Source organism: Helianthus annuus, chromosome 10, assembly GCF_002127325.2.
Source record: "Helianthus annuus cultivar XRQ/B chromosome 10, HanXRQr2.0-SUNRISE, whole genome shotgun sequence".
NCBI lineage: Eukaryota > Viridiplantae > Streptophyta > Magnoliopsida > Asterales > Asteraceae > Helianthus > Helianthus annuus.
In genome coordinates this window covers 82,070,513-82,083,127 of record NC_035442.2, presented here as the reverse complement: position 1 = coordinate 82,083,127, position 12,615 = coordinate 82,070,513, and the positions used below count along the sequence as shown (strand labels likewise).

The 12,615-nt window shown below is 40.4% G+C and overlaps 1 protein-coding gene across 1 annotated transcript; it reads right to left on the bottom strand.

Annotated features, from left to right (window-relative positions):
* Positions 1-6,387: 6,387 nt before the first annotated feature.
* LOC110881999 lies at positions 6,388-7,401 on the bottom strand. Its single transcript, XM_022130112.1, has one exon. The coding sequence runs from the start codon at positions 7,399-7,401 to the stop codon at positions 6,388-6,390; it is 1,014 nt and encodes a 337-aa protein (XP_021985804.1).
* Positions 7,402-12,615: the final 5,214 nt, after the last annotated feature.

Genomic DNA, 12,615 nt, shown 5'->3' with positions numbered 1-12,615 from the left:
AGGGTTTGCACACCCTGTTCATAAGATCCATGAAGACTGCAGGCGCGTTCGTAAGCCCGAATGGCATGACAAGAAACTCGTAATGACCGTAGCGAGTTCTGAAAGCGGTTTTGGAGACGTCCTCATCCCGGACTCTCAGCTGATGATACCCTGACCTTAAATCAATCTTGGAATAGTAACACGACCCTTGCAACTGGTCGAATAGGTCATCTATGCGCGGAAGAGGATAACGGTTCTTCACCGTCACCTTATTGAGTTCGCGGTAGTCGATGCACATCCTGAACGTACCGTCTTTCTTCTTCACAAATAACACTGGAGCTCCCCAAGGCGAAGAGCTTGGACGAATAAAGCCCTTTTCCAAGAGCTCTTGTAGCTGCTTCGACAGTTCTTCCAGTTCGGTTGGAGCTAAACGATACGGTGCGCGGGCTATTGGTGCTGCTCCAGGAGCTAACTCAATCTGAAACTCGACTTGACGATGAGGAGGTAAACCAGGTAAATCTTCAGGAAACACTTGAGGAAAATCACGCACAACTGGTATATCCTCCAGCTTCTTTTCCTTTGCTGATGCGTCAGTGACAAGTGCCAGAATGGCAGTATGTCCCTTTCGTAAACATTTCTGCGCCTTTAAGAAAGAGATGATGCCAACCACAGCACCACTCTTGTCACCTTGTACTTCGAGAGGTTCTTGACTGGAGCGAGGAATACGAATAACTTTTTCTTTGCATAAGATCTCCGCATGATGTTGGGATAACCAATCCATACCGATGACGACGTCGAAACTACCCAAAACTATGGGTATGAGATCAATCGAGAAAGTCTGACCCGCTAGAACAATACTACAACCCTTGACTACCTGTGCGGCTTCTACACTTTTACCATTGGCTAGTTCTACGACGTGTTTGGTGTCTAGGAGTGTTGGTGTACGTTTTAATAATTTACTCATTTTCAATGACATATAGCTTGTATCAGCACCCGAATCAAATAAGACAGTAACATAAATATCGTCGAGAAGAAACTTACCCATAACCACATTGGGATCATTCACTGCGTCACCCCGACCTAGCACAAAAGCACGACCCCGAGCTTCGTCGCCATTGTTGTTGTTGTTGTTTCCCCCGTTATTGTTGTTATTGTTCCCGTTGCCCTGATTGTTGTTGTTGTTCTGGTTCCTGTTCAACTGAGGGCAATGCCTTTTGAAGTGACCCTCTGCACCGCAATGAAAACACCCTTTGTTACCCTGCTGCTGATTCTGCTGTGCTTGAGGTTGCTGCTGATTCTGGTTTGCAGGTCGAGCGCTTCTACAATCTTTGGCCTCATGACCCATCTTGAGGCATCTTTGACAACGAACCTTATTACACTGGCCACTGTGATGTTTGTTGCAGGTGTTACACTTTGGAAGGTTTCCTCGATACCCTCCCTGTCTGTGGCTGCCTGAGGAGTGCTGACTGGGACTCTGGTAACTGTCTGTCTTTCGCTGTTGAGCTTGCGACTGCACTGAAGCTGATCCCTTGCTAGAATCCCCATCCCATTTTCTCTTACTTTCACTGGGAGTAGCAAGTGTAGTAGAAGCAGTAGCGGTAGCAGTAGCACTGATACGCTTAGGCAGTTTATTCTGATCCACTGCCTGATCGGTGATGCGATGAGCGAGACGCTGGATTTCCTGGATGTTGTTGAGGTTAGCCGAGGTAACGTGACTCTGTATTTCTGGTGCCAAACCTTTGAGATACAACTCAATACGCTTATATGGAGGGTCCACCATAGTTGGACATAACACAGCCAACTCATTTGATCTCTTGGTGTAAGCTTCGATTTCCGAACCAACCATTTTCAAGTTATACAACTCGTCCTCCAACTTGTGAATGTCTTCTCTAGTGCAGTATTCCCTCTTGATCAGTTCTTTGAAATCATTCCAGGGTGTGGCGTTAGCAGCTGCCAACCCTAAGATCTGCACTTGTGCGTTCCACCAAGTGAGCGCAATCCCTTCAAGTGTGCCAGTGGCGAACTTCACCCTGCGAGCCTCAGGGCATTCACACATTTCGAAAACCGACTCGAGCTTTTCAAACCAGTGGAGGAGTCCAACTGCTCCCTCCGTGCCACTGAACGAGCTAGGACGACAATCCATGAAATTCTTGAAGGTGCACCCAGGTTGTTGCTGAGCGGGTTGACCTATTGTGTACGAATAGGGCAAAGTTAAGTACGAGAATTAATGTAGGATCTAAAGATCCTAGTGTCTATACTGCAGGGCATACTACCTGCTTGGGCGGCTGCAACTGCCGCAGCAACGAGAGCCTCTAGCTGGGCTTGAGTCATGTTAATTCGTGCGGCCATTGATCTTCACATCAAAGGCAACATAAGTGAGAAAGGTTCGCGAATAGTGCGATGACAGAAGAGTGTAAGCACATAAGTATTCTCATGCAATGACAAGTTGTGAGCAAGGTAATGTAAGCATACTACGAGCAAAGTTCTATGCAAATTCTAGCATGTAGGCAATAAACATAAACCTTATTACCTAGGAAGTTGAGTCTTGCACGTGGAGTGAAGCGTCGTTGTGGATCGTTGAGAGCACTGTTCTGGTTATAGTCTGGTTTTAATAAAAACGTTTTTCCATATTAAAACCAAGTTCTCTATAACCAATGGCTCTGATACCAATCTGTCACACCCCCAAAATCCACACGCGGAGTATCACCGCTTGGGAGCGTGACTGACCAGGATCCAGCCACCAATCATATTGAACATGTAATTAATATTAAGTAAAATAAATGTAAACCATCCATTCAATACGATAGGTGTTCAAAACATAACCATAGTTTTAAAGTGTAGCGGAAGCATAGTAAATAAACCAACAATAGTTAATAGTTTTAAATGTCATAATAGTTTCAACGTAGGAACCACGATCCTTGCCCACAACGACCCGCTTCTCCAGTGCAAGCTCCAAGTACCTAACGATCTGCAAGGCATGTAACAGAATGATCAACAAACTAGTTGAGCGAGTTCACAGAAAGTAAATGCGTAATAGTAAGTTCGTTTGTAACAGGTGGCTCTACTGGGCCGTTAGTACGTTCTATTGGTGGGGGCTTCCCATGTTGTATAACCACTAGACTAATCGTATCTATAAGTATCCTTCACAACCGAGGATAGTGATCAGTATAGGTATCCTGCACATCCGAGGATAGTGATCAGTATAAGTCTCCTTCACAACCGAGGATAGTGATCAGTATAGGTATCCTTCACAACCGAGGATAGTGATCAGTATAAGTATCCTTCACATCCGAGGATAGTAATATGGTAGTCTAGTCATAGTGTCAGTAGTGTATCTATTCAACCTTATCCTTTCAATCCCATTCCCAACACCCCGGGAATCCCATGCCTTGGTAAGAGTGTGAACTCACCTTGGTTTGCTCGGTATGCTAGGTTATGCACTCACAAGTAATTAATCACGTCCTATTGTATGCACGTATAACAAATCAGTTCATGTTCGCAATGATACGCATGCAATCTAATGTCACATAGTGCTTGATAGCCAATATCATGCATAAATCAGGTATCACATAACAGTCAGTTTGCATACCGGCACAACACGTATCATTTCACATTTAATCATCAGCTAGTGTACACGAATACAAATGTTAACATTCATCACCAAGCATGGCACGCCAAATAAATCAAGCATACATTCCATCATTCAAAGTATGTTTATAACCATATATCTTTCGATCCACCCTTATCTTTCGGTCCACAGTTATCACAGTTATCTTTCGGACCAAATGTTATGTTTCGAACCTAATGTCATCTTTCGACCAACTGTCATCTTTCGGTCAACCTAATTATGTTTCGGTCAATGCTATCCTTCGGTCAATGCTATCCTTCGGTCAATGCTATCCTTCGGTCAATGCTATCCTTCGGTCAACACTACTATGGTTCGTAGGACAAGTATCTTTCGGTCACAACAACTATGTTTCGAATAACTACCATCTTTCGATAAATATCAGTTACGTTTTCTCAAAGTTTCCAAGTTTATCCGTGATTATCAATTAACACAAATTCAAGTATTCGGTTACCTCAGAACCGATCAAACAAGGAGTTTTCATATTAAACCTCATGAACCCTAACTTAACCACATGAACAACAATAACATAATCGAACCGGCCCTAACTCACTATCATGCGATTCTATTAAAACAACATCAAACCTCAAGTATAGACAACCAATCATACTAACTGAACCGTTCGGATGCATTACATACATAATCGATTAAACAGGTTAACATCATACAAACAATCCGGCCGATTAAGCAAATCTGATTATATGTCCGACTGATCAATCAAACATGTTCGGCCGGCTACATCTAATAGGCTCATGTTCGATTCACACATTCATACTCGATAAATCAAAAACACATAATCACAAATCAATATAGACACTAACCGAAAACCTGGATTACGGAATGAAATCCTTTCAACAGAGAATGGGTCTGCTATGCCGTCACACACACACAATAGAACTAGGGTTTTTGAAACTCACTGTCGACTTACATGCATTCACGTATTTAAATCGTATCACAGGAATGGGCCAAGCCCATCAGAAAGACTGGGCCGAAAGATGTCGAAGGATATGTTTCGTGATCCTTCGGGCCGAAAGATGTCGAAGGATCCTATCTTTGCTCGAAGGGTATGTTTCGAGATCCTTCGAACTTAAGGTTATCTTTCGTGATCCTTCGATCTGTATGTCATGTTTCGTGACCTGGACTAAGTGTTTTAATAATAATTCTAATATTATTTTCTACCACAGCAAGTAATCACATATAGGCAAAACGACAATATGTTTCATTAAAACACAACGCGTACAATTTCAAGTCCACAATCCAAACAACTAAACAGTCAAAGTCAACGCGCATTTAATGCGAAAGTGAAAGTCAGAAACTCGAGTTGTCACATAGAGGGAGGACCAGAAAGTTTGTGTTAAGCATATAGTTGGTTCTTTTCTTGTTTAGGCATTTGGTGCCCTCTATGTCGGCCTGCTTAGTGGCAGAGCCACCTTCTTTGGGGTCAGTGAGGAGGACAGGACAATCCCCCACTCCGGTGGTTTCTTTCTTTCTTTCCAACCGGATTCTACCCTGCCCGGTCCTATTTCAAACAAAAGATGCAAAGAAGGGAAATCCTCGTAAAGGCAGCAAGGCGTGTCGCCTTCGAATTGAGAAGTGAGTCTTCTTTCTACTCTAATTTTGTAATAGAAAGTAGACTCAAGCCTCACCCCTTCATGTATGTGAATTTTCCGATCTAGTTATATGGACTGATCTTTTTCCGTTTAAAAGAGGGTCAATTTTGATAGATAGAGATAAACAGGAACTAAGCAATAAGAACAGAATACCAAAGGCTTACTCCCATTTCTCTCTACTCTATCTATGAAGGCTATAAAGGAAGCTTACCACTGAGCTCATTAGAACTCAAATCTAAATGAGTCAGCCCTTTCAAGTTCCCAAAACTTGTTGGTACTGGACCAGATAAATTCTTATTACTAGTAAAGCTCAGCTTTACCAAACTGCTCAAATGCCCCAACCTTTCAGGGATGATGCCAGAAAGCTGATTCTTTCCCAGATACAAGCCTTGAAGCTTAAGCGAATCGCCAAACTCCGGAGGAATGAGACCAGTAAGCAAATTCCCAGATAAATCCAACGTTGTAAGATTTGCCAGGCGAGAGAGTGATCTTGGAATTGATCCAGAAAGCATGTTATTGCTTATCAAAAGATCTACCACGACCACACAGTTCCCCAGGTATGGTCCCAAAAAGCCTATTGTAAGACAGATCAAAAACTCCACGATGTTGAGCATAGCTCAGATCAGGTATATTAACCTGAGAAAAAGACAAAGATGACTTGGAAGGAATCGACCCGGATAGATTATTATGAGAAGAACTAGGCATTGTAGTTGAGCCAAGTCAGTAAGATTTTCTGGTATAGGCCCATTAAGATTGTGATTTCCAAGGTCCAATGTGTATTCAAAGGTCCTTTAACTACTATTATAGCTCGTACAACCTTGAGTAATCTGTGTATCTCAACTAGTGAAATAAGTTACATGCCTAGTGCTACTCCTCCTCCACAGAAGACTTGCTAGAATAGCTTGCATGGAGAGCTACCACCTTTCTCTCTTGACTTTGCTTCGGGTAAACTAACTTTCTTTAGTCTCTATCCTTCTACTATTTTTTTTGGGTAAAGGGTTACCCCGGTGAATATTATTAAATCAAACGAATAAAACAAGTGGGGAAAAGAATAAACCCCAGTTCTCTAAAATGACATGCCATTCTAGAGTAGCACTACAAAACAAGTAACAAGCAAACACGACTAGACACATTCGTCTGTCAAAAACAAAACTAAACAAAACAAGACAACTTCTAGCCACAATCATCATCTTCCACAATTAAACCTCGAGGTAAACTCCAATCTTGTAGGATCCTCTCCACTTGACTGGTTCTTTTAAACCGCATCGTGTGAAGCTTCATCCAAACTGTAGCTAAAATAATATCAACTAACCGATCAGCACTTCGTTTTTTGGACGTAAATAACCGGAAATTCCTTTCCTGCCAAACAAAATACCCTGCCACACTGACAACCAACTTACTGATCATGGCGATCTTAGAATTAGCCACTTGAACCAGATGACTAAAGATCATATCCCAAGAGTTAGCGATTGAAGATAATCCTGCTATATCTTTTACTCCATTCCAAACCTGAGATCCATACGTGCATTCAAAGAAAATATGTTCATGAGAATCCGGCCCCAACGAACACAAAGAACAGCACATCAAGTTGAAATTTATGTTGCCCGACGCACACCACCTAGCCATTACATCCTGTGTCTTCAATTTCTTGTTAACCAAAAGCCACAAGAAAAACGAATGTCGTGGAATAGCTTGAGGAAACCAGACCATAGACGACCATTGAACTTCATTCTGAGCGAAATAATCCAATTCCTTACCAGCTGAAGATCTCCAGACCACCTTATCATTCATATTCCGCAGATCAATATGCTGCATGTTAAGCAGAATCGGGTATCGGGTAAGCCATTGATCAGGCCATTCCCATTCCCCTTGCCGATAAACATCCGCTACCTTAGTCTTGAGTGTGAAACCCGCATTCGCTATAGCTCTCGGAGTGATGAACGAACTCAAAGGACAAATGACATCCCATTTATCAAACCACATCGAAGCTGACGTACCATCACCAATCTTCGTCCAAACATGTTGCTGAACCATAGGCCGAAGACTTAATAACTTCCTCCAAGTCCAAGTTATGTTACTTTGCATCGGAATATCCCAAAAACTGCGGCCCCTAATGCGGTAAGAGTGCATCCATTTGACCCACAACGATTCCTTCAATGTAAGAAGGTCCCATATATGAGCAACCATAAGGGCTAGGAGTTAGAAAAGCCTGACTTCACGCTTACAAGGTACTAAGATTCACTGCTTTTCTCCTCTAGCCACAGACATACTTGACTACCACAGACCTCCTTTACTACTTGAACTATCAAGCCAATTAGTAACACAGGCGCCTTGTCCGGCTGGGAAGGATCTATACACCAATATCTCGAGAGGAAGTACTGCACTGCCTGGACAGCTAAAGGATGACCTCTAAAGTTTCCCATTGGATAAGATAGAGCTAATTCTGTATTACCCTCAAATAAAGGGGATTTTTTCTACACAAAGAGAAGGTGGTTTAAAGAATAATGCCAGCTGGGACAGATCTTATTTGAAAGAAAGTTTGCAACCGTTGGCTTGTAGGACTGTGCTACTGGACTGGGTTGGCTACTCTCTGTGATCCAAGCTGCTATTATCAGATAGCTAGGACTGATTCTACAGCTCCTTCACACAGGGTACGGAGGGGGGATACCTAAAGAGAAAGTTTAGAGTTCTTACTTCCAGCCTTCGTTGCTTCACTCTCCTTGGAAGTACTTTACCTCTCTATCTTATAGATGTAATAGGATTTAGAATTCTTCCTCTTAGAGCTTTCCCTCATATTACAGTACTAGAGGCATGGAGGAAGCATTGAAAGGAAGGAATGAAAACCTTACTTACTCCCCTATACCTGAAGGACATATCAAAGAGGATATAACTGTACGAAGGAATATAAATAAAAACTTGAGGCTGGTTGAGTGAAATACGGCATGAAACCAATACTAGAAGAGTAAGGAGGAAGCATTAGAAGAAAGCGTTCCTCCCTTATAGCACAGTCCTATGGCTTCTTAGAGAAGGGTAAAGGCACTCATAGCAAGATTCAAAACTGCAAACAGAAGACTCTAATCACTGGAAGGAAGCTAGGCAGGAGCCATTCAAAGCTTCGAGTTACCTCAGCTTGAGAGCGCCAGATAGAAGGAGTTATAATGCATTTGATCCCCTATATAGATCCTGACGAGAAGACGAAAAGATGCATCGTCTTATCATCTGTTCTGCCTTTTGCATCTTCCTTGAAGGTTATAGCAGACGAAGACGGAAGACATTGATCTAGTTATCTTTTTATCTATCCTCTTTCTAAAGATAGATAAGCAAGGTTTTTCTCACTACTAGCAAGAAGCCTTAAGAGAAGAAGCTCTTTCTAGTGGAAGAGGCTGGGCAAGCACATCAAAGGGCCAGGTTTTTAGTAGTTCAGGGTTGCCGAGAGCCCCAACATAGAACTTTTATCTGACTAGGAGCAGCTAAGCCCCTACCTATATAGTCAAGAGGGATGGAGCCCCAAAAGAAGTAAGGCTAGTCGATTTCCAAGATTTTAGTAACTTAAGTAAGGTTCCCGGGATTGGAGTGGGTCTATTAGCACAGGGACAGACCTGTTAGAAGAATCCCTACGACATCCTTAAGAGGCTCAAAGATCTTGAAAAAAGAACGAGTGAGGACGTGTCCAATCTGAACCAAGCTCAAAGCTAAAAAAATAATAAGGAAACACACTCTTTGTCGGAACGAGGAAGAACTGTTGACGTAAAAACCACTTTTCTGCTCTCTCCCTCACTTCTTTGCGACAATCTTCGGAACCTAAGTCAGAGAGATGAGATCTCATTGCTAGTGTTCTTAGATAGTGTCACACCCCAACCGATGGCGGAAACATCGGGATGAGACGAACAAATTGCTCAAAACAACATAACACTAAATGTGACAATATGAATTAAATCATTTTATTAAATTCTAAAGGACAATACAAAGTTTCGAATATTCAAACATAAATTCAAACAATAGTTTATTGCTAAAATGGGTTTCTAATGTCCACCCTAGCTTGATTCTTGTTTTCTTGGTCCTTCAACCTGCAATATGTATTAAAATAAAGTCAACAAAAGCATATTGGCGAGTATACAAGTTTTTATACATAGCATAGTACGTGTTTAAAATGTTGCTCATATCCAAATGTGAATACAATACCATATTGACAGTATATACTCGAAACGATGTTACTATACGTGTCCAAACCAAAGTTTAACGCAATTAAAGTGTCCAACCCAAAGTCTACAGGGTGGTTTTAACATAGTTTAACCTAACAATACTCGTTAATATAACGAGAGGGGCGTTTCTCAACCTATAGCGCTACCATTGTTAGGGGAGGCTTGTACGAAGTTAATGAACACATAGTCATGAGTGTTTACCCTATTGTGTTTGGGAATTCGTTAATACTAGTCGATAAGGTTAATGTTGAAATAAAGTATTAATTATTGGTGTTGAAGTATATATATTATTAATGACTAATATACATATATATACTAATAAAATCTATGTTTATAACATTAATTAGAAAAATACTGATTTTAATTGATAATAATGAAACTTTATTTAAATAATATGACATGTATTATATTTAAAATTTCTGAAAATTAATTAGGTATAAATCCAAAATTTTAAGATTAAATATTAAATCTGATTATCAAAGTCTAATATTAATATTTCTGATTTTATATTAATTAATAAACAGAATATATAAAAACAGAAAGTAAAAACTAAAAGAAATAAATCAGAAAATAAAAACAGGAAAATAAAAGCAGTGGCCGGAAACAGGGAGGTTACCGGTGATGCACGGTCGTTCGGGGATGTGCACGATCGTTCAGCGAGGTGCACGGTCGTTCCCGGTAATGCACGAGCGTTCTTCGAGGTGTAAGATCTCTTCCGGCGACGCACGAGCGTTCTTCGAGATGCACGTTTTCTGAACTTGCAATTCTGGTGGGTTCAGCTCCGGCAATCTCTCCTGGGCACTTCTCCGGTGTGTAATAAGGGGAAAACAGGTTGTTTAGAAGCTGCGGGGATGTGTGAGAGATATGGTGTTTGCGGTTTTTGTGAGGTTTCGAGCATAGGGGGGTGTCGGTTTATATAGGGACGAGTGTGGGTTGGGATTTATGGTAATTGGACTGAAATCCCGGTAACCGAAATCAATTACCGAAGAAAACTCCGAGGCGAGATGCGAGGGAGATGATTCCGGCGGTTACAGTGTTTTGGGCGGTCAAGGTTTAAAATGGTGATCGGTTATTTCGCGCATAAAAGGAAAGTGTTTCCTGATTAGGTTGGATGTGGCATGCCCGGCCGAGTGGTTAGTGCGAGTGTGTTTGGTTGTAGAGGCGCGAGTTCGATCCTTGGCAAGGGCCGGTCCGATACAGAAGGACCCCCTTTTTGTTATTTTTTTGACTTAACTGAACTAACTGAGTTTTCAAACTCAGTTAATTGGTTCCTTTAATAAACTAACCAAGTTAGACTTAACTTGGTTAATTTCAATGTTATAAAGGTTTTAACTAACTTAGTTAGTCTAAACTAACTAAAAACTAATAAAATTTAGTTAGAAAATAAATAAAAATAATTTATTTATTTAATCTAATTAATTGTTTAATATTAATAAATATTGAAATTATTCGATTTACGCAACTTTCTGGTAAACTACCGAATTAACATACGAATTCCCGATTTTTGTCTAGTTTAGGGTAATCTCTTGATAATGCTCGATTTAGGAGTTGAGATTAGAACATCTTTCGATTATTTTTACGTGTTCGACATAGTTTGACGTGATTTAACGTGTAATAACATAACATAGTATCAAACAAGTATATGATCAAAATGATGCATTTTTCATTACGATTCAAGTCTCGAAATACAAACTGGGATAGAACGAGAGTACAACTGACTGAAAAGGAAAGTACAACCCACTATGCTATAAATAGAAAGTTCAAAAACGCGAGGCGTTACAGTCTCCCCTACTTTAGGAGATTTCGTCCTCGAAATCAAGATGAGGAAAACTTTTGAAGAGATGACATCTAAAGATTCAAAAGAAAGAATAGATGAGACTTTGATCATGATGTTTTGTTTACAAAAGTTGTTTTCATGAATGCATCACATAGCACCTTGTTTCACATAGAATTTCACATAGTATATAACATGAATAAAGTGACATGAGTTTTCACATAGTGTAACATGTATGATGAAAGCATAATAAATTTAATTTGTTCACGAAGGAGTATCATTAATTGTTTTAGATTGCGACAATAGTGCGAAAGGTGTCTCCTAGCTAGAAATGAATGAAACGTTCAAACGTAAAACACATAATAATTGAGATAACATAAAAGAGATTTAACATAAAACATGGATTGTCACGGAACGTAACATACGACAATTCCAAAGTGAATCAAAGACCTTCTCGAATTAAGGGAACGTGCTTTGGCCTAATAGACAAACACTCTCGTCGAGGAGCGACTAACGATGTTTGTCCTTCCAGTTACTACACGTCCTTAATCGATTGGGAAATCGAAACTTTGGCGAGAGCGAAAATCGAGGAGTGGGACTAGTTAAACAAGATGCGAGTTTCACCTCTAACTTGATAACATCGTACCCTAATGTGGTTGGTACTTATCCTAAGATAAGGGTCCACTAGAATATGAAATGGAAAACTCCCATCAAGGTTTGGATATCACTCCTAACTTGAGGGTAGATTTCGTGCAAAAATCAAAGTATAGCTGAGTGAAAATCATCACCAAGTGTGGGAATCACCCCTATCTTGATGAATGATTTCGATTGTGTTGTAAGAGTGTCTTCAAAGCCTCCAAGTGTGTATTGTGTTAGCCTTAGGAAAGGCATGTATATTAAGAGTCCAAAAGAAAATAGAGGGAAGCAAAGAAGATAGAAGAGAAGTTGTTTTAAGCAACACATAGTGAAAAAGCTCCTAAACTATAGACTAGGCAAGGCATTCCTAATTCCCTATAGTTATGGCTCTGATACCAATCTGGTATCAGAGTACTCCTACTATAGGCTAGGCAAAAGTAAGGCAATCCTACCTAATTCCCTATAGTTATGGCTCTGATACCAATCTGTCACACCCCAACCGATGGCGGAAACATCGGGATGAGACGAACAAATTGCTCAAAACAACATAACACTAAATGTGACAATATGAATTAAATCATTTTATTAAATTCTAAAGGACAATACAAAGTTTCGAATATTCAAACATAAATTCAAACAATAGTTTATTGCTAAAATGGGTTTCTAATGTCCACCCTAGCTTGATTCTTGTTTTCTTGGTCCTTCAACCTGCAATATGTATTAAAATAAAGTCAACAAAAGCATGTTGGCGAGTATACAAGTTTTTATACATAGCATAGTACGTGTTTA